Here is a 23,121-nt window from a genome sequence, read left to right on the forward strand (position 1 = left end):
ACTTTGATGATGTCATATGCAAATAAAAAACAGATAAAGAAAAGCCACAGACAGATGCCAAATTTTCGTAGCTAATCTCGGCCGGGGCATGGAAATGACAAAGGTGATGCTAATGGTGATGGATATGGCCGTTGATTAGCTCCCCTCGATCGGAATGCTGTTGCAAATTGTTTGTTAGCCCAACCAAGTGGTTGCCTGTGATTTATGCCAAATATTTGACTAATTCTTATCGCATTTTTTAAATCTCTTTGCAGGTGAGTTGTGACAGTGACACTTTTGAGGTTGATTCTGGGGAATGCTTAATGATTAAGTGGTGCATGAGGTAAGTTAAAGAGGGTCCCAGATAGCTATCGGCTTGCTTCCTAATTTGTCAGATATAAGTGTGAGTTATATAGGAGAATTTTTTACTATGAAGGGAATTGCATCAAAACAGATATAAAATGTTTTCAGCTTCTTCAATTACAAATTTTGTTAATAATTACTATTTTATACGTAGATTATAGATTTTTTTTATTAAATGAAAATTATTACTTTTTTTAATTTTTAATTTTTTTTGTCAAAACTCGTGGGCAAATTTAATTGATACTAACGTATAATTCCCCCGAATTTCGAGCGAAAATATTACTGAAATGGATAATTATTTTTGAGTATTAATAACATTATTGTATTTTGTTTAAAATAATTGTGTGCCAAAATGGTTAAATGCCTAACATTTTTAAATAATGTTGATTATGATGCGATCGTACATAAAATATGTTGTTTATAGTTTTTTATACTGACACCTAACATGCCTGTTGGCATTATCTGTTGGTCAGTAACTTAAGTCCCTTACTTAAAACGGATTGATAGACAAGAAACAACGTTTCAAGATCCTTAACACCTGTGCTCAGGCGGATTCATTTTCCACATCCTTGACCTCCCTCAAGGTTTGCATTGTAATCAACTCGAGTTTCGCACCATTGCCATTTGCCAGCGAAGCGAGCTACGCAATTTGTAACTTGTTAAGGAGCGGGTAAGGGGAAATCCCATCCCGTGCATGACCCCCCTTTGGCTTGTCCACCTGTTTGCTCCTGAGCTGAGTGGACATATGCCTAACGACCCATTAGTCACGTCAAATCAGCAGCACGAACAGCCGCAAGTGCAAAAAAGAAACAAAGGAGAGACATCCCCTGGAAAAAAGCAAAAAATGGAGGGACGGAGGAAAAGTGACGAAAACAATAAAGGCAAAGTGATCGTGACCAATTGTTGGCTTTCGGTCACTTGACCAACAATCAACAGCCACTGCAGCAGCAAAAGCCGCAGCAGAAGTTGAGGCAGCAGCGGCAGCAGACGTGCGACATCGTTTGGATATCTGCAAATATTTGCCCATGTTGACGAACTTGCGGCCATTTTCGCATCCCCCAGCGTCGCCCACCCACTTAACCCTCCGCTGCCACATCGTTCATTTCAGACACTTTTGCGACGGGTGGCAAAAAGCAGACCAAATGTGCATAGACTGTCCGTCAAGTGACCGCAAATGCTGCCAACACTATGCCACTGACCAGAAATTTGAACAGACCAGAAATATCCTTCCGGTTTTCCGGCTACGCTCTCCGATTACACTCTGCAAAAAAGGATTTGAATCGAATTAAATAATATTTAAATATTTGTGCTTAAACAATAAGTACTGTGAACTTACTAAAAAAACCATATATTGTATTTAAATGCTTTTATCTGTAAGAAATCTAAAAATACGAACTTAAGGATACAAGTATTTTAGTTTGTATAACTTACTTTGGAAAACTTTCTAATATTTATTATGATTATTATTTCTAATAATTATATACTTGTTCGCCAGTGTACTGTCTGCTTTTGTGCCCATTTGCAGGCCACGTCGCTGGCTTCTGTCTGCGTTCAGACACCTTGAATCGAATATACGTAGATACAATATAATGGCACGTGACAGGTCGTATTTTATGCCGCTCTGATTCATCAGAACGGTGCTTCGTTGTCAGCTGTGGCGTTAAGAGAATTAAATTTATTCGCCATTTGCCATTGATTTGACAATTGAATTTGCGAATTAACACCAGTTTGGCAGAGCGTTTTTATTGCCATTCATGCACACACAGCTCCGGGACACATGTGGCACATGCAAATGAACGCGTTTCCCATTTTTGGCCCCGCAGAAAAATAAACCACGGGCAACATTTTGAGATCGGGACAAGCCAAATCCATTTAGGGCTCCCCACCAGGCAGCAACCCAACCAGAAACTGGGAACTGCAATCCCTTTTCCGGTTCCAGGACCTATCCCAATGCAGAAAAGCGTGTGCAGAGTGCAGAAAAACGAATTTCAGGCAAATATTCCACCAGTGGCGTCAAAAACAGGGGGTGAGAAATTCTGGCTGGAAAATTCGCCAATTTTTCGGTGAATTTTCGCCCTCGAACTCTTAGAAATTCAGAATCGCAGCTCCCGCACGTAGTGTGCGTTATTTTTTGTGGCCTTGTCGGACAAGGGTATGATGACTTTATCAAGGGGATTGAGTTCTGATGGATACTGGACTGCAGGAACTATATATTTTTGGCATTCTCTTTTTTCGCCAGAAAGCCATAAAGTTTGATGTTTGTTTAGGTTAGGGAAGTGATTAACCTGTTGAAAGTTGTGTCTATCAGCAGTTGTTTTCATGGTTATTCAAGCAAAATACTTGGTTATTTAAGAATTATAAAAATATATATATTTTTGATTGATATTTTATAAATTCACAAATCTAGGTCTCCAAAAGTTTTTTAATTCAGTTCAAGCGTATCTCGTTTTTCGTCTTGTTCTTCAAAATGCATTTTCACGGCTCGGGCTTGGTTTTTGCCCAAGTGCAATTCAGCTCTTGTGCAGCTGCCCTTCCACTCCCACAAGCTGCCATGTATCCACGAAATGGGTCTAGTGCATGCACAGCAGCCTTCGTCCTTCTCGTCCTTTGTCCTTGGTGTTGGGCTTCACTCGGCTTTACTCGGTTCTGTTCAGCTCGCTTTTCTCTGCGTGTTTGCAGGCAAACAAATAGAAAACGGTGCCCGCTGTTTGTCGCCATGTGTTCTGCTTGGTGGGGCATTGACATGCCCGAAAAGGGGGTTACTACGGGGCCAGTTAAAGGGGCTTCCAGCCCCCCACGTGCGAGTAGCATCTGCTGCGCTAGCTGCCCGAAATTGAGTTTTTGGCCACGACTTGGATTTATTTGCATAGCCGGCACAAACATTTTAAAGCTTCCCCAGGAATGTTGAGTGTGAGTAGGGTCAGTTTAGCTTTAGTTCTGCCTAGAGAGAGTGGGCACTGCGGAAAATAGGAATCTTTACCTTTTTCCTGAAAGATATGTTTATAAACATGGTTTGAATGTCTGTAAGCTATTAAATATTACCTGGTTATTTGATATGTTCTTATGTGTTACTTCATTTTATACACAATATTTCCAAAGCTAAACTAATTAGAAAAAAATTTATAATAACTGAAAATGTTATAGAAAAATAAAATGAAATCGAACAACTATATTTATAAACAATGACTTAAATAACGTAAATTAGATTTCCCAGAAATTATAAGAGATTACTATGAAAATATAAAATAATTTTTACCTTAGGCAGTAGGCTTTAACCTTAAGAAAATGGCTACTAGTTTATGTAACGAAACTGAAACTGTAGTTTTCTAGCCGTGGACGAATGAATATATAGCCGTTTGCGGCGGCTTATGAGCTCAGGACTCCCCAGTCCTTAGACCTACGAGTGCGTGTGGCCAGTCCTTGGCCCTTGGTCCTCCTAATCCTCGAAGTGCTGACCATCCGGGGCTGGAGCTGATGTGTAAATGCCGTCATAATGCTCGTACCGACGTCAGCTTGACAGCTTTTCCCAGCCCCCGAATTGTGGGCGTGGCACGTGTCCGACCAAAGGATCAGGAGGCTGGAAAAAGCCGGGAAAGCAGGGAAAAGGGAGCAGCAGCAGGTGAGGTTGAGGGCGAAACACACACGAGTCCTCATATCAGCTTATTAGTATGCAGCTGTGCTCGCCCTTGGGGTCCGAAGAGAGGGATTTTCCAGCCTCTCCATTCGGTAGTGTGTGTGCTGGTGCATTTTCCCGCGCGGAAATGCGTGTTCGTGTCCTGATTCAGTTTGCCTTAATTAATTTCGTTCACCTTTTGCTGGGGAAATCCCAAAACAGTGCTTCAAATTAACCTTTACATGTGTTGCCTGCCATAGATGTTAATCTTTCATTGCTGGTAGCTCAGGAACTCACTTGATCTGGGTATTATAATGGGGTATTTATAATAAAAACCATTATACTTTTCGTGCACCTTTATTATATCTTATAATTTAAAGTATTCCCATATTTTTTTCACACTTATAAATGCAATTTATCCCGAGGACACACTACCCTCAGACCAACTTGCCAGATGCATTCGAAAAAAAACGGGAAAGCACGCAAGAAAAACCCGCAGGTCGCACTTGGCAGTTCAGATTTCACAGAATTCGCAATTTTTGATTACATTTCAATCTCAACCAGCCACGAAAACAGAGTCGAAATTTCTCTAAAACATAGAACATGCCCTCGAAAAGTACGTTCTGCTGCATCGATTTGTGCGAAATGCTTTTTCCAAGGGGCGGGCTGACATAGGCGTGGCCCGAGGTCGAGAGTGAAAAACCACGCGGAAAAATGCAGCTAGAAAATGTCTATCAAAATTAAATTTCAATTGAAATCGCATTCGCAGAGGGAATGGAAAATCGAGAGAAAATGTTGTTATTTCGCAAGTGATATTAATGCAGTGACTGCGACTGCAGTTGTGATTGCGAGTTGATTTGTAACTTGATTTATGCAGTTTGCTGCCCGAGTGTGGAAAAATATTTCCCAGCTTTCGTTTTCGGGCATTCGGTTATCATTTCAATTTGTTATTCAGTCGGGAGCAGCTTAATCTCATATTGGGACATAAAGGGGTGGAAAACCACATCCCACGCACGCCACATTTGTGGAAACTGAATTTCCTGACTTGATTGCCTTGCCATTCGATTCAGGGGTGATATCTGATATGTGATTGATGTCTGTGGGTATGTGTGTATCTGATGTGTGGGTATTTTTGCCTTCGAAATTATGCTATTTTTAGGCTCACATTCTGGGAATTTGTATGGTTAAGGGTAAATATAATTTGTAATTAGTCACTTTATAATTTTAGTTAAATGTGAAACTCATAAACTCACTGGGAAACAAATTTATTAAATTTCATATACCTTCAGATACCTTTCAGATACCTTGATGCTCCCTTTCCGTTACTGTCTACCCTTAGCAAATCTTTTGGATGCACATTTCCTTCGCATTTTCCTCCCCGTTTGCCTCGCTTTTTCCGTCATTTCCCAGCTCAGCTGAGCTCACGTAATCAAGCCGCTCATTTCCCCAGTCACCAGTAACAAATCCTTCAGCTGACATTTCCCTTTTAAAAACTGCTTAACTTACTGCTTCGGTTACGGAGAGTAGATGCACTGCCCCCGCCCCGTTTTCCGCCCGATTTTCCCCCATTTCCCACTGGTGGGTCTCCCAGCATCACAGCTCATTAATCAACTGGCGGTGAAGTTGTTTGCTGCCGTTTTTGCTCGCCCATCGTGTTGACGTGCACCTAGAAAATGTCACTTTCTTGGGCATGGAATTTCGCAACACCCCCGCCCATTGGTGAAACTTTGGTTTTGGGTTGATTAATTGTTTAGTTAGTGATTAGGGAGAAATGGTTGGACGCAGTTGGCCCGCTGTAAGGAGACTTTAAGGTTGAGTCCAATTAAAAACGTTCACGAAGCGCGGCCAAAAACGCGCGCTTGGCAGATAAGGCACACGCGACTTTAGTCGCGCTCGTCTTATTGGTTGTGTGGTGTCAGTGAAAACCGCCAACAAGCTTTATTGCCACTCCAGTTATGGGTTTTTTTTGTGTCATTCCCGATCATCTTTATTTTTTTTATTTTTTTTTTAAATTGTTATGCCCCGCAAACACTTGAGCACACACAATTTCCCACGCTTGGCTAAAGTGCAGCTTGCAGTTTTCGTCGTGCCTTGCATTTTACCCCCTTTCTCCTCCTTTCGCCTCATCGAGTCCTTTTTCGAGAACAATTCCTTTCACGTATGAGTGTGGGGGTGTTTATTTTTTTTGTAAATTTTTCTGCAAGCGAGTGCTGTGCAAGTTTTCATCATCATCACCATAGTCAAAATGGAAAGCGTCATCATAAAAGTCCATTGTCTTATGGATGAGCCTCACCATGCTCTTATAACCAAGAAAATTCTATGGTCAAAGTTTTTAGTGGGTCTTACTCAATTTTCAAATGAGTTCTTACGCATTTCCTTAAATTTTCCAAGCTTTGTGTGTGCTTAATAAATTTAAATTGTTTGAATCCTGAGAATTTGCATAAAAGGATTTCTTTTATTCAGCTTTTAAAAACTACTGGAAAAACTTAGTTCCGAAAAACAATTCTGTGAGCGTTACTCGAATATTCTCACACCCTCGATTTAGTTGCCAAACTTTGTTTTTATTATTCTCTCAAGTCCCATCTTATTAAATAATTTGTACTTTCATTTTCTTGGGGCTGTCGTTCACTTTCGCCAGAAGAGGGAAAACATGGAAAACACTTTGCCGTCATTCATGTTTGTTCATCTTAAGCGTAAGAAAAGTTTTTCACACAATTAAGTTGAGCAAAATGCTGCTGCGGCAGACCCGAAATTGAAAGAAGTCGTCGCCAGGACCTCAACATTTAGCTGCAGCTGCTGTTCCAGACGTTTGTGGTTCCTTACGAACGGAAAATTAAAATAAAACTTGTCTGTCAGACAGCCATGCCCATAAGTTTTTATTTTTATTTATTTTCAGTAAGTTTTTGTGTTCTTTTTAAAGCCCGAAGTAAGGTTGAGCTAAGGTGAAGGTGTTAAAATGTTGAAAAATATATAGTAACAATAAAAGGTGAGAAGAAATACTTAAAATATTTATGAGATAGAAGATATGATTATTATTTAAAGGTTTAATGCTTTATAAAATAATAATTTATTTTAAGTACTAAACTTGCTATTGTTTTCTGTATAAGCAATGTTTTCCTTAACATTTATGAGTTTTCTTACATTTGTCAGAATTTTCTTTTTAATACCTATTATTCAAACAAAGAAATAACTCTTGTGGTATAATCACAAAGCAAGTTTCAATCCTTGCCACAAATTTCCAAGAAATCAAAACAGCACAGCTAACTACAATTAGAAATAATTTGAAGAGGTTGAAATCTGTGCCACTTTAAAAAAACTACTCCGATTGTTAACCATCCCATCCTTCGTTTAATTTCATTTTAAATGCACTTGAAACGATTAGGAAAGTATTCGACCTTTGCTCAGACACTCGAGCGTTTTGTTCTGCTATCGCCGACGTGAAATCATCGTAAAAGTAGAAAATGGTAACCCAAAGGTACGGAAACAAGTGGAAGCCAAAATGACTTGGCCGAAATGGCATTGTTATTTGTGGGTTTGGCTGTTTACATTGATTGCTGGACGAGATACAAAAGCGAGAACGAACGAGTTTCAGTGCCGCAGCACATGATGCATATATTTGTGGCCTTTGTTGTTTTGAATCCTGCTTGGGGTGCAAGATAAATGTATTTAGCTATATATAAAGGAGATATCCTACCTGAGAACCGGACCCGAACGCCCGCCGAGAGGTCCATTGTGTCAGGTCAGGCATCAACGTTAATCCAATTAGTTAGACAATGCCCGTTGGAACTCGGTTTTGGTATTGGCATTTGGGATCCCGGGTCTCGTGCGGATCGAATTTTGTGAATACGCCCACGTCAGCCTTCTAATCTCGCCCGCCATTTGTTGATGCACTTAATTAGATGGGCGGAGGCACTGGCTGCCAGGAACCGAGAGTATTTGTTTGAAGCCTTTCAATTACTGCTGCCTTGGCACGTCTGCAGCCCGATGATTATAGAAATATGACGAGAATATTCTTGAAAATAAGCTTCGACCAAACTAACAAGGCGCACGTTGCCATCGTTAGCCCGGCCATTAACTGGAATTGGCTCAAATAGTTTATGGACAATACTCGTACACACGTAAACTCACAAAGGACTCGCCACACAAACGCATTTCAACGGGCCAGCAGATTATAATGTGTACGGCAGATGGAGATAGTCGGATCCACAGCATTATTGGCTGCTGTTGGTGCAAGGAAGCAGTGAAATTCCGAAGATGGCATCTCCGGCTGGTAAAAGCTTCGGGAAATGCATTGTTTCTAGGCTTTGATTTCAACGGAGACGAGCTTCTTAATGACTTAATAGAAAATGGGATTTTGCATAACCAAGCAGCTTAGCAATATTCTATTGAATTTAAAGGCATTATTACCGATAGCATTAACAAATATTTTCAATAGATACTAGGAGAACATTTTTTTCTTTGCTAAGATATTTTATGACTTTAAATCAATATATTATTAACATTTTTTCACTTAAAAAATATATGGCATTTATTATCCAATTTAAGTTTGAAAGAGCGGTACAGTCCTAAGAAAATTTTAAAAATTCCTGGCATTCTGTGGAAGTCTTTTAATCGCTGATGGGGTAATTTAAAACCCAAGCTTTTCCAAAAATCGTAAAGGAGTTATCTCATTTCGCTTCATCAATGGCAACTGCTAACTGCTTATGTCAGGGCTATAAAAACAGGGGGCATCACACCGACTTCTTCCAGTTCTATTACCCGGCAGACAACATAAATTGAGCCCCTCACTGCTTTTCCACCAGCTTCCTTTCTCCTTCTCTGCTTTCCCAAAGATAGATGCATTTCTATTTCGGTGCCCCACACGCAACCTGCTCCCCGACGACTTGTCTTCCACGCCCCACCCACTGGGAAATCTCCTCGGCTAATTGCAGCTTCAACGCCTTTCAACACGCTGCAAATGCCGCTTTAATAGCCTCCCCCCTCTGGCATTTCCCCCTTTTCCATCGGTTTCCCCTTAAATGCTTCCTGCTTCTTGGAGTATGCAAACTATGTCATTGGGTCTTCTGGTATGTTTTTTTTGGGGGAATCGGGAAATCTTAAAATGCTGCTGCATTTTCAGCTCAGGTTTGCTTTTATTGTATTTTCTTGTTAGCTATTTACATTTTCCGCCGATGCATTTTCCATTGGAAATTTGTTGCAGCTTCTTGGGAACTTGGCAACTCGTTAAAAATACCCACTTTTGAATCTGCTTCGCCCCATCTCCGTTTTATCTCCGCGCACCTTTCACCTTTCTAACTCGCCTGGAAAGGAGAAAGGGGCGTGGCAGTTCAACCGTGAGATTTATGCAAATTCTTCGTTGCGCTGGCAATCGATTGACTTCTTTTGTTAATGCATGAATGATCTATGGGAGGCAATCTCTACTTCAAAAAAATGTCCATAAAAAAGGGCCATCCCCAAGAATACCCTCACAGAAATGAATATAGGTGTATAAAAAATAAATTCTCTATTATCGAAAAATACTACAAAATGTAGAGGGGAATCCTTAATCCTAACTACATTTTCCTGAACAATTAGCTTATAAATGACACATAAGTCTGGATAAATATTTAATGATATGCTATTATGTGTACTAAACCACCCCTACACTGCTGAAACGCACTGTCCCCATATGTCAGGCACTGACCTTTGACTACACGGAACTTTTGGACGGCCTTCAAAACAAAAGCCAGCGACAAACAGAAGTCATTTGATGATGACAAATATTTGGATGCTGACTGGATGTGGATGTCGCCCCTCCCTTTCTCGGTCTAGCAATCTGTCTCACCCTGTTGCTATCTCTGTCTCTGACCCCGGGGGGCAACCGGAAATTGCGTTGCTCTTTAACTGGGGTTAGATACCCTTTTTTTTTTTGGTTTTTGCTTTGGGTTTTTGGCCTTGGGCTCTGGCAGTTTTATCTTGAGTCAATTTGCTCTTCCCCTCGTCATTTTCGGGCTAAGCGGTTTAGGGCAATGAAAAGTTCCCCCCGCCGGAAAAACGCTGGGAAAAGTGTCATAGATCAGCATTGTTGGTGGGCAAACTATTTTCAATAATTACCAGGAAGTGGCTGTCAGATAGTGGAATGCCATCCCATACAACCAGAGGAGCTCATCTCAATTAGGGGATGACTTTGTTCTCGATTCGGTTTCGATTTCAAATTGAGTTATCCCTCCGCCCTTATGGATTCCTTCTTCTTCTCCCTATCAATTTCGAATTTGGTTTTTATGATTTCGGTGGCGTATCGTATCTCATGCCACTCCTCGTTTGCGGTTCCCTCTGCCTCATTTGCATTTTGTATTGAATTCGATTTCATTTCTTTTGCCAGCTGCTGCCCCTGCAATTCCCCGCGAAATCCGAATGGCAACTTAGGCAAATTGAATGCGGTAAATGTGAATTGGAACAAAAAAAAAATGAAAAAAGTGTAGCAAAGTAAAACAAAGCTAATGCCAAGGGCAATGTGGAAAAGCCATCCTTCGATGGAGAATGATTCTGCCAGCGATTTCATTTGGCTATAAATACAGCTCCCCGATCCATTACACAATGGGAGCCGCGGCTAATGGAACCGACTCCCCTTTTACCTGTGGGTTTTCCCTTTCTGCCGGCCTGTCTACGTGGATTCATTTTAATTAGCGGCTACAGAAAACATTAAATGAAAATGCAGTTGGCGCCTCATCGTGAGAAAAACGGCAACACGGCCGGAGCAAAAATAAAGGCAAGGAACATTTATGAAGAAAGTGGAGCATCGAAGCGGGAAATACTCTTAGAATCATTTTAAGATAAATTACTAGGAAAAGTAAAATTGTATACTTTTTTTTTCAAAAAAATACTATATTAATATATCAAGATTTTAAAAAATATATTGTTGTATGATAATAAAGATTAAATTAAAATGTTTTAGCTTACAACAACTTTATTAATTTTGTTATAGGCTTTAGAGTTGCTAGGCTTTTTATAAATACTTTTAAGACAACCATATATAGGGTATTATAAAGTAATGAGTAAAAAATTGTTCCCCGCTTTCACCAACTCCCGGAGCACAACACAATCACCACACGAGGTTCGCTGTGTAAAATGCGCTTGGGTGGGGGTTGGGCATCCTCGCCTGGGTGGGCTCCATGCCGCTGCCGGCACCACTGCTGTATGTGCAACATAATAATTTGTAAACATTTATCAATTATGCAGCAACAGCAGGAGCGCAGCAATAACATGGATGGTATTGCCATCCTCCAGCCCCCGATACGCTTTCCCTCGCCCCTAAAGCTCTTCTAGCCGTGGCCAACTGGCCACATAAATTTTGACGCCGGCCGCCATCGCCACTCAGCGGGGTTCCCCTTTTCATAGAAATTGCACTCAGAGAAAAACATTTCTGAAATTGGAGGAACAATAAGCTATGATAATTATGCCATTGAACCATTTAAACAGTTGGTTAAATGGCTTTAAGAATAACAAATTATGATATTCCACATCAAAATGTAATCAACTGGCTAAAGGAGCTTTATTTGACTTGAGACTTTGGGACACAAAGCCTAATTTTATTTAGGACCACTTTTAGTGTTTTATTTTTTTATTATTATACACAAAACGGAAGTAAGGCATTGCCATTTAGAGCAATTTAACGGAGATCGTCTATGATTTTTTGTATAGATATGTTAAAAGTTAAACCATGTACAAATAATTTTAGTAACCTTTTTATTAATTTGCAACCATTCAAATGCATACAAATAATTTTTAAATTCACTTATATTTAGATCATGAATTAAATTATTTATTTTGACCTTATGAAAAAACTTCTAGACAACAAATGGTTTCGAGAGAACTTATGTACATATTATTTATAAAATTATATAAAAATACAAAGCATATTTAAATAGATTTTTCCTCAGTGCAGATGAGCGGGAAGTTATCTGAAGGGGCAATAGTGGGCTGCGCATTCCAGGGGCGTTTTTCGGCTTCGGCTTTGGCGGTTTTCTGGCCTGGGCGTTGATTCGCCCGACCAAACATGCAATTAAGTGCAAGTGGGCAACACCTCTGCCACGGCCCCATGGTCATCATCATGATATTCCGGGGGGTGGACGGCTGGACAGGTGAATTCTGGGTATTATAGTGCGTGCCCGCAGCTCGCCAGCTGGAATGCCCTTGCGGAGACCATCAATCATCCAGCAGGCCCACTTGCTGACAACGACCACTGCGAAAAGTGCATCGCACAATGGGTGGGTCATCATCAACGTGACCGAGACCTAATCCCGGGCATCTGCCAAAGCGGCAGGTGCCAAAATCCCAGAGAGCCAAGGTGCCAAGAGCCAAGTGCCTAGACCCCGGTCCCCAGGGTGTTCCGGGGACCGAATAAAGAGCTATCACCCTAGCTGACAATGGCATGTCTGAGCTAATTCCTGTGAATTACGGTGCGTGCTAAGCACAGGAAATATCTTACGCAAGTGGAGGAGTTGTGAAAACTTGAGAATATCAGATATGCGTCCCTAATAAACAAAATTAAGAACTCATTTTCTTATAGGGTTTTTTTGTATCTAAAGTACACTTATAAAAAGAGATAACGGTATTATATCTTTGGATTGATGATTTTTTGAAATTTTTACAAATGTGTTATATTATCTTAATAATATTATATATAGATTCTTTTAAAATACTGCTTTGATTACAGGTTTATTATGTAATGTTCCCCTCCTTATTGCAAATTTTAAATATTTATTTTTAAGTATAATAAGTAATAATCTGCAGCTCGAATTCCAAATGTAATATAATAGATATATTATTCCAAGATAGATGTTTATAACACAATTATATTTTGTAATTGCAGGCTTGCACTTATTAATATTAATCAAGTTGAGTTGATTGCACTTTAATGGTTGCACCTGCTATCTGATCAATTCCCTATATTAAGATTATCAAAGACTTCTCAAAAACCCCTGATCCAAAATGTTAATCTCTTCCCAGAGAACAAGTTTGCTGCAATAGAATTAGTTGAACAAACAATCAAAAATGCAGTTTTAATCGAAATGCCCACTGTGCCTGCATGTTGCAGATGCAGCAACGCGCAACATGTTGCGGTTGCACCCACACGTGCGCACCCGCAATGCGCTCTCTCTCTATCTCTCTCGTTGGGGCTTTGGGGCTCTTTGTTTATGTTTCTGGCTGCCGGTCAGCTGTTTTGTGTTTACCATCCACACGGCAACAATGAGGGGAAATGTTGCCAGTGTAACCGTGTCGGCCGGCGCAACAAATGTTGCGGGCATTTTCTCGTTTTTCGAAAATTTTCAGCATTCAGCGGTCTATCACTCTAGCCGTCGGTTCGTTCGCTATCTCAAGTGTCGTTCGCGTGCCTGTGTGTATCTGTGTCTGTTGCGCACTTGTATCCGAGTATTCGAGTATCCGACCCTCCGAGTATCTGAGTATCTTTGTGGATTGTGAAATGGCCAACAGGCAGCACGCGTGTTTTTGAATTTTCCCCCCGTGCAACACATCTTGAACTTGCTCCAAAATACTAAATAGAAAAAAATTACTTGGCATTTGGCAATCAATTGTTTGTCTAGCCGATTTCCTCCGCGTCAGTGTGCCAGCATTAGTATTCTCTTGGCCTCCAGTTAAAGCCAAATGATTCACAAAGCGGCTTTTTTCATTCACAAAAAATGCGTGACACACTTTTCGGTTAGCTTATGATTTATGCCACGCTTGTCACATTAACAACAAGCGCCAAATGTTTTGAACAAGCCAAGAAAATCTCCGAGATTCTTTGGAAATATTTCAACATTTTTCAAAAGAGTCGGTCGAGCAAACATCAAAAAGGAATTACAAAAAATGTAAACCATTAATTTAAAGACCCCAATTAATTAAGGCAGTTGCAATTAATTTAAAAACAAAGAAACAGGACGGTACTGGTACAAAGTTTGTGAGGTGGAGTACAGAAAACAATCAGAACAGGGAAAGAAGTGCAAAGCAATTAATTAAAAAAGCAAGGAAAAAGTGCTGAGAGAAAATGCAGTTAAACACCCTGCAGCTTGCCTTGATTTTGCTAAATTTTCTGCGGCTGGAGGCCCAGGCTAATGTTCAGAGTAACGGCTGGCAGAAGGTGTTGTCTGATGACTTCAGACGAGAACGTGATAAAAGTTCAGCCAGAACGCGCAAGAATCCGCAGGAGGAGCTGCGGCTGAGACACGAGCAGCATCATCTGCGGCAGCAACAACATGAGATGGCGTGGGAGCAGCAATTGCAACTGCAACTGCAGCAACATCTGCAGCAGCAGGAGCAAGAGCCACTGAGCCGGCCAGTGCGTCATCATCAGCATAAATCTCAGCCAAGGGAGCTGGCCAAGAAGCCCATTAGACAGCCAGCGAGCTTGGCCGATGACAAGGCCAAGATTTTGGACTCCAAGCGAAGGCTCTCCTACAACGAATACGATAACGAAGATCTCGAGTTGCACACCATCCAAGCCGAGGGAGACGGGGCCACGGGAATGGGTATGGCTATGGGCACCTTCTCCCCGCGGCAATGGCAGCAAATCGAAATTGCACATCGGCGGCAGAAGGAGCAACATCAATTGCAGTTGCTGGCGGAGCGACAACAGCAGCGACAACTGCTGACAACGACATCGAAATCGACAACAACGGAACCCAATGACGCCAAATCGGAGGATAATGATGTGAGTGAATCCGAGGGGATTCTATTTAATGGGCTGGCCACAAAGCAGGAAGTTATTTGGGCACCGAAAGACGGGTTCTGGGGAATCTCGGTGGGATTATTCCGGTTTGGGACTCATGAAACTCTTACTTATATATTTGTACTGTTAGTTATTATGTTGTCAAAAGAAGAAATCGGATTTTTATATATTATAAATGTAATATATTTAAACATTTTTGAATAAATTAAAAACAAAATTGAATAACTTATAAAAATAATCCAACGGTTTAAATGGGTTCCATTTGCTTTTCTAAATAAAAGCCTATTGACTTGAATTACCTTATCATCATTCCCTTAATACTACCTGAAAAGTTTGAAGTTCGATGGAAATTAAATCAATGCATAACTTGTTCAAAACAAATGAAAGCTAACTAATGGCAATAAACATTCCGTTTAGGATAATATTTAAACTCAACATTCGAGATCAAACAAAAGTGCTGTACCCTAATTGGACAGTGGAAAATCATTGGTTTATTCATCGGATTGCATTTTCCATGCCTGTAAAACAACAATATTTGTATAATTTGATTAGTGCTAAATGCAATAAATCGCTTTGCTGACAGCCCGAGACAGGTTGACATTATTCAACTTGGCCCAGACTTTTTTATGTACATTTTTACTAGTTTAGCAAAGCAATTTGCACTTTTCATTTCAATTAGAGAACCTCGATTCGGATTCCTCACCCTCATTACATTTCTTTTTTGTCTTGGTACCCGCAGAATTTGCCACTTGGCATACAAATTAATTTGTCTTAATTGTGACTGCTTGGCACGTTCCTTTCAGATCGCTTCGAGCCGATTAGGAGCTTTTTTGTGATTATTAATTGCCCTGGGTAATTGTTCAGATTAAATTGAGATTTATGCGATCAAATGTTGCGGCAATGCAAAGTGCTTACCAATTAAATGCGTATTAATTGCTAAGTGCACATGATCTGGAAGTCGTCTTCCTTCTCTGGGCCTTTAAATTTTCCTGGCATTTTTTACCAGTTAGCTATTGAGTTAAGACCAATCATCGTTTTAACTCATGATCATCGTCTTAACAATGATCAATTAGTTGGAATTTCTTATTTCGTAATAGCGTATAAATTGTTCGTATCAGAAAATATTTGTTTGTTTTTCTAGATAATTCTAGATTTTCTGATTCTGATTCTGATTTATTGAAAACAAATATCTCATACTTTTGTCTTTGTTAATAAATAGCACAATATGTATGAATCGGTAAACCGGTTTTGCAGAATAAGTTTCCCAATAAATTTCCCAATATCTACGCATAAATTTTACCCATATAACTTTTCTAATTCGAACGGTAATTCATGACTAATCCATTATCTGCATGAACAGCAATTGTATTCCCATAATTTAGTAATGGGTATAGAAAAGATTTACAATAAAAATTATGATCCAATTATTTATAAATTATGCTTTGATAAGGCTTAACAATTTAAATTTCCTTTTCTCTGGATTTCCTCTGCTGATTTAATGATGTGCTAACTCACATTTAGGGCACAAACAACTGCATCTAATTATAAAAGCGAGTGTGGGACTTCTTTTATCATGGACCTCTCAACTTCTTTGCCTCTCCAGAGTACTTATATGTACTCCTCCTAACTTCACTCCCTGTTCGATGTATTTTCCCAATTTTCTTCAGTTTTCCCACCCACTTTTATTTGGCGCCTTTGGCTCAAACATCCAGCAGTCAGTTTTATTTGCTTTTCAAATCGATTCCCAACACTTTCACTTCTCCAGCGTATTCCCCATTTCCCTGGCACTTTGCCCCATCCCCCTGGCTTTTCCTGTGTGGTTGCTGCAGCTTTTGCAATCAGTCTATTAGCTCGAATTCGTTCTGCTTCACTGGCGGCACCCATCCCACCACCCACGGCCTTCCCCCCGGATTTTCCCTCCCACCGCCGGATTTTCCTCCGGAGCCACTTCAAACATTTTGGCGGGCGTAAACAAACGCAGCTGCAGCTTCTGTGGGGCAAATTGGAGGCACTGCCTCTTGCACATTCAATTAATTCAAAGCATTAAAACAATTAAACGTTTGTGGCTTCATTGGCCTGGCCGCCCCCTTTGCCACGCCCCTGTTTGCCAAATGGAGGCCCCGCAAGCCCCCTTTTCCCCACACTCAGTGACCCAATTTTCACACAAATTAGTGCAGCTAATTTTTAATGATTTTCTATTTTTTTTTGGTTCAGCCACTTTCGTGGCATTTTTCATAATTTCCACTACCATGGTAATATTTTATTTTTAGGAAATTCGTTTTGTGGCCACCCCTCTCGGGAGCATCACTTTTTCGGGCCGACAAGTGCAATTGAAATAATAAACATGGAAAAACAAGGAAAATCTGCTCTATTTTTTGAGGAAAGCTAGAAAATTTTCCGAGAGTGGGTGGAGTTGGAAATCAAGGGAGTTTAAGTAATTTTTTTTTGGGTAAAGTGGCATGGATTTCACAGATTCCCGGGTGCCATGAGTTTTAACTCATTTGCACCTAATTGTCATGCAGGAGAGAGAAAAAAGCAATGAAATGAAAAAGAAGAACAAGAGGAAAATAGAAAGCGACCAACCGAGTTCCACCCAATTTAAAGGAAAATACTTTTTCCCGGCAGCTGCGGTTTCTATCTTGGAGATACTATCCATTGTGCTTACAGCCAAAGGAAGTGCAACCCCTAAAATCCCTTCAACGTCCACCCATTTTTTTCAACACCAAATTTGTTGACTTAATCTGCATTTTGTTAGCATTGCACGCTTTTCACATTTTTATTCAGCTGGTCAGCGAAGTAAATGGAAAATTTGCATGGCTCCACTCCTGTATCCAGATATTCCCCTCTGAAAAAGAAATATAACAGAAAGAGAGTATTTAAATATAAAATGTTCTTGAGTTTTTCCAGCCGTTTGTGGAGAGGTCTAAAAAATACTAAAATAAATTAATATTACAAAATGTTATTGTATTGTTTACTAAAAGAAAAAATAACAATTTAAAGTAATTTTATAGGGATAAGTTAAGTTTATAGGGATCATCTACCATCTTTTAACTGTAAAAGTTGTCCTATGCACATTCCTTTCCCTTTGTATGAAAGCATCCTATTGTAGTCCTGCTAATTCTTTGTCACCTTAAATACAACAGAGAGAACCCCCTTCAGGGAATGCCTGCGTTTTTTGCCCGCATTCTGCCTTTTGTTAAATAGTCGGCTTGTTTTTAGTGGCGCCTCATTTCGCACATTTTCCCTGGTTTTCCCCATTTTCCCCACCATTGTATTGTGCCCAGCTGTCCAGCTTTTCAGCGACTAAACAAAGCAAAAAACCCCCCATCCCCTTTATACACATTTTCCGAGCTCTTTTTTCTTCTGGCGTGGCATTAGTTTTCCCACAGGTTTCCTCTGCAGCTCCTTCCTCCTCATCTATGCATTCCGTTTTTCAGTCCAAAAAATATTTCTTCTTATTTCCTAGCAGCTTTTTTCTTAATTTTTTTCAACGGTTCTTCACCCAATTTTTGTGTTAGCATTGTAAATTGCATTTGTTTTTCGGTCTCGTTCTTTTCTCCAGTTTTATATACCTTCTTTACATCTACAGAAGCCTGCATATTTTCCTATTTATTTCACTAGATGGAGGTTCATTCCTGCACTGTGAATTTATACGGAAATTGTATAAATTATCCTTTTTGGGTAATTTATGAATTAGAATATCTAATTTTATTAGTATATCTATTTTTAGCTGAGCTTAAAGAGTGTGGTTTTAAAATTAGGTTTAAATATCTAAAAATGTTTATTGTGCCAAGTTCATTATTTAGTCTGTGGCTCAGTTTCTGTGGTTTTCCCTATTTTCCCTATTTCTTTCGGTTGTATTTCATTATTTGCATTTTGTCATCACTGCCCGCTGCTTTTCGCCTCCACTCATTTTCCCTTTTAGCCTCTGGTGTCCCTTGTGTCGCTTTAAGCGCTTTTATTACCCGCAATTTGCGCATTTTCACTTTTAGTTTTAATTAACTAAAAATTTGTGCGACGGCCACGCCCACCGTCCGCCTCGTCGTTTTCCCACAAAAATTTGCCAGCGGCCTTAGCAACATAGCGACTTCGCTTTTCTTTTTTGATTTTCCATTTTTCTTATTTCGTGCTTGGCATGAGCAGAATTAAATTTTGGTTTTTTTTCTCGCTATTTTGCTGTTTTATTTGCTGTCCCCGTTTTTTATTTTTGCTATTTCGCCCATTGCGCTCGCTTTGCATTTAATTTGTGTTTATGTTTTCCACACAATTTTTCTGCCATATTCTGTTGGTTTATTTTCCGGCTGGCTTTTGTGTATTTTTTAGGTTTTGCTTACAATTTTAATTATTTGCCAGTTGAGAAGGGGGAAGTCCTGTGCAGTTGAGTCGCTTGTTTTGATTGTGGAAGGGCTTCAAACGGTCTGGCCTGAAGGAGCCGGCCCCAATCCACCCACTTTGCATTTCCCCATTCTTTTTTCTTCGTTTTATATCAGCGTGCAAGGGCCAATGATGGCAAAAAAGATTGCACTGCTTTTGGCCAGAATGCAAAGGATTTGTGGTTTAATATAAGGTAAAGTGCAGCCCTGGATATTTGCATACTACACATTTGAGATTTTAAATTATTTTACAAAGAATGTCTTGTACTTATGGCGAAGGGGAATAAGTATAATAGAATCTCTTGAATTTATTTGTTTTGATTTATATATTTTGATAACTATTTAAAATAATCATATTTATACAAAACATATTAGGTGTGAAAATGCATTTAGCGAGTGCCTACTGTACCCCTCAGCTGCTTTATCGCTCCCTGCTCTGGTGTGTACACATTGTATCTGTTGGCTTGTGGCTTTAATTAAAGTGAACTTTCAGACACTTTGCCAAGACAACAACAGCCAAGCGGAGTTATACATCAGCCCCCTTTGGCTTTTGTTCTGCAAACTAATTAAAGATTGGAACTGCCCAACACCATCGCATTTCCCTCCTTTAAGTTCTTACCACTATTAATTTATTTTAAATCGTTTTCGTTGTTCTCGTTTTTTACACTGCTTTCTTCTACTCCAATTATTGGGTGTCCCGTCTGCTTTTTGTTGGACCTTCGGTGATTGATGACTCCTCCGAATAGGAGGTAACTTCATTTTGATTGCCTTGTCGAATTTGAGCGGCACCACTGACACACCATTTGTTTGGAGCTGCTTTGTTTTGCCGGCAATATCAATACAAGCCCCGAAAAATTCCCTCAATGCGATTGGCTTTTCAATTTTCCCCCAAAAGCATATAATACACGCTTTTCCTTACCCTCTTTTGCTGGATTGGGCCATTAATCACGTTGGAGTCGCCTCAAATTGTTGTGTGGTCTTGACGTTTTCAACTCGCCTTGTAGGCCTTTCTTTGCTCTCTTTGGCAACAAACACACACAAATTTGTTATGGTCCCCGCACCAATTGATTTGTGTTTACACATCTAAAACATCATCAAATGTTGTTCAATGGCAGGGGATGGAGTGGAAATAATTGTATAATTTTTCTGTTTAAATACTGTCATTGTTCGACCTCAAAAGCGGTGACATCAGATAATGGTATTCAAAAATGAAGACGATTAATTTTGTTGGCCCTTTATGAAGAGTTGGGAAATCGAGAAAAAGGAAAATAAAGAGATGGGTACTGATAAATTGTGACATACAATTATTGGGAATATTTTTAATAATTTATTATAAAAATATTTGTTTTTGCTGCAAATATGTTTTTAAATATAATTCACTGGTAGGGTTTGAATATAAATACAATTTATTGTTTCAAAATAAACCACTTATGCAGCAAAATATTGATATTTTTACATCTGCATCGCTTAAATCCATTTATTAATTTTCCCATTGTCGCCTTTATAAACATGTCAATACATATATGTCAAGCCAGTTATTGTTCAATGATCTTAAATGAATGCGTTGCTATTGATATTGGTCTGTTTCTGATTTTACGAGTTTCTCGCCGTTTTAAAAATAGTATTTGTTTATGTGGGAAAAATATTGATATTGGATCTGTGAAGATTGGTCTTTTTCTTTTGTTTATCTTAGCCTGTGATTTCCACCTTGAAACAAGTAATTTTCAGTGGATTGGAGTTCAACGCCCCAAGGTGCACTTCCTCCCCAAGGTCCACTTTTCCATGCCGGTGCATTTACTTTCCTGCAGCTGTTGTTTCCAAGTGCAAGTGGCACTTTTTACTTGCAATAAACACTTGGGGTGATGAAGCAATTGTTCTACTCAAAGAATTATAAACAAAGCTATTTGACCGAATAAACAACAGAAGCGAGAAATCCAAGCAAGCAATTGAAAACCCGAAACCAGATTTCCCCCACCCAGAAAAGAGAAGAAAAAAGGTCAGAAAAACAAAACTTTACCCAGAAAAAGTTGCAAAAATCTTTTGGCAAGCCATTAAATATGCCTAGCTGACGATTGCTCTTCGAATGTTCCAATTGAGTGCGAATGTCTCAATCGCCGAGCAAAAGTTAATGAAGCCCAACAATGCGCATGCTGAGCAACCAAATGAAGCCAATCGACAATCGAGACTTCATCCATCGCTCAGGGTTCTCCAATTCTTCTGCTTAAGGGAACGATTTCCAGGGAAAAATTCAAAGAATTTCTTGGGTCAACCCCCATGCAATTTGGATGAGAGCAGCGATTTGGAAATTATTAATGATATTAGGCAAAATGTTTCCGATTATGGGATGATGAATGGAAAATGGGATAAAGGTAAGATTTCACAGAACTTAACGCAGGCTGAAATGGCATTTAAATAATTAAAAGATGTATCCTATTAGGGTTTATATATAAAGCATTTTAGAGAGCTAATTTTTCTAACAAGAAAAAGATTTAATCATTTTAGCTTTAATTAAATGAAAACCTTCCGGAAACAACTAAATTTGGTACACATTGTGCCACTTTATTTACTTGTTTCTTAAATAACTTACTTTATGCAACCGCTTAAGAAGAACAAAATAGGCTTGTGTTTTATTCAATAAAATCACATTAATCAACATTATGATTGGTTACTCTGATCATTTCCAGGAATTTGTAGAGTTCACATACCGGGGTCAGTTTTCTGTGCCCTAACTAAAACAAACTGTGCGGTGACAAGTTGCCCTTTTCCTAATGCCATTGGATTTGGTTATTGAGTTTCTGGGAAAATTAAATTGACTACCGAAAAGCGACATAAACGAAAAATGAAAATCGAAGCCCTCGTCAAATCTTTCGACTGACATAAACTGATTGAATATGCGGGCGGTCCAGGCGGTCGAACGAGAAAGGGAGAGAGTGGCGAACAATGTTTGAGTTGCCAACGGCGATTCACAGATTGCATCCGAGAGATACACAGATACTGGGATGGTCGGATGAATGGTGAGCTAGAGAGCGAGGGCCCCTACAGTGGCAATTGCCAAGTGCACACGCATCGAGTCACTCAGTCAGGCATTCCAACAGTCAGTCATTCCATCAGTCGGTCATTCCGGCTGTCGGGCGTTTAGTCAACCGCACAATGTTGCCTTCTAACGAATCAACTAAGAAAGATACAATCTGCAAGATACTTTCGTATGCAGTGCAGCTAACTGAATTTATGTCTGGTGCAAAAAGCGAAACAGAACCAGATAGTGATGATGAGCCAGAAGATGACTAACTGACAGTCCGTTGATGGGTGGCCTGCTCTGAACTCTCCACCACATGTTGACTTCTTGTCTTGTATCTGTCAGATAAACTTGTTATTTTTGCCTCGTGGATTTCTCCTTAAGTTTGCTCTTGGCGCCTAGGTCGTGTTTTTAATTCTCAGCTTAATTAAATCATCTGGAGAAGCCTCCCCTCGCCCCCTTTTAATAAATTATCATCCGCCCCGCAGCAGTTTGTGGGTCATATTTTGGCCAAATTTATAACAGCTTCGTTTCTGACTCTTGCTAAGTAGAACCAACCATAAATTCCGAACAGACTTCTGAGTGCCACGAGCAGGTTGAGTTCAAGTCGGAGTTTTCAACTCGAATCGCCAAAAGTGGCTGAGTGGATTTCGTTGAGGGGGTTAAGTAACCCATAAATGTCAGGGAAATCTCGTAAAGTTTGGAATGTATGGGGTGCAAATTCAATGGATTGGAAGTAAGAGAAATCTACAAACAACAGAAGTAGATAAGGTAATAAATAATATTTTAGAAATTGAGTTTTCTTAAAATTTGTAAAGTTTACCTTTCTGATCTGAGTCTGTTGAAGAACTCACTCTTCCCAATAAAGAACATTTCGAATACGCATCACTTACTTCCAATAACTTTCTCTTGAAAGACCAGCCCGAATCATTAATCCCCTTCTATCAATTATTACTCCAACTCAAAATCGGTTTACAGCTCTATCAAATTTCATATCTTTAGAGATCTTTGACCCATTTTCCCTCTCCATTATTAGCTCCATAAAAAAGCATTTTATCCACAACTATTA

At 39.7% G+C, this 23,121-nt stretch overlaps 1 protein-coding gene across 7 annotated transcripts in view; it reads left to right on the forward strand.

Moving 5' to 3' along the window:
• LOC108034014 (involucrin) overlaps positions 1-23,121 on the forward strand; it is a 64,158-nt gene that overhangs the window by 13,576 nt on the left and 27,461 nt on the right. For 2 of the 7 annotated variants that reach the window (XM_017108747.3, XM_017108748.3), the window contains exon 1: positions 13,285-14,645. The exons of 3 other annotated variants lie outside the window; for them this stretch is intronic. In XM_017108747.3, the coding sequence (XP_016964236.1) occupies positions 13,983-14,645 (663 nt within the window). In that variant the 5' untranslated portion in view covers positions 13,285-13,982. Of the gene's footprint in view, positions 1-1,450; positions 1,535-10,316; positions 10,440-13,284; positions 14,646-23,121 lie in introns of those variants that run through there. 2 more of the 7 variants (XM_050885016.1, XM_050885018.1) reach the window with 2 other exon arrangements.

Source organism: Drosophila biarmipes, chromosome 2L, assembly GCF_025231255.1.
Source record: "Drosophila biarmipes strain raj3 chromosome 2L, RU_DBia_V1.1, whole genome shotgun sequence".
NCBI classification, from domain to species: domain Eukaryota; kingdom Metazoa; phylum Arthropoda; class Insecta; order Diptera; family Drosophilidae; genus Drosophila; species Drosophila biarmipes.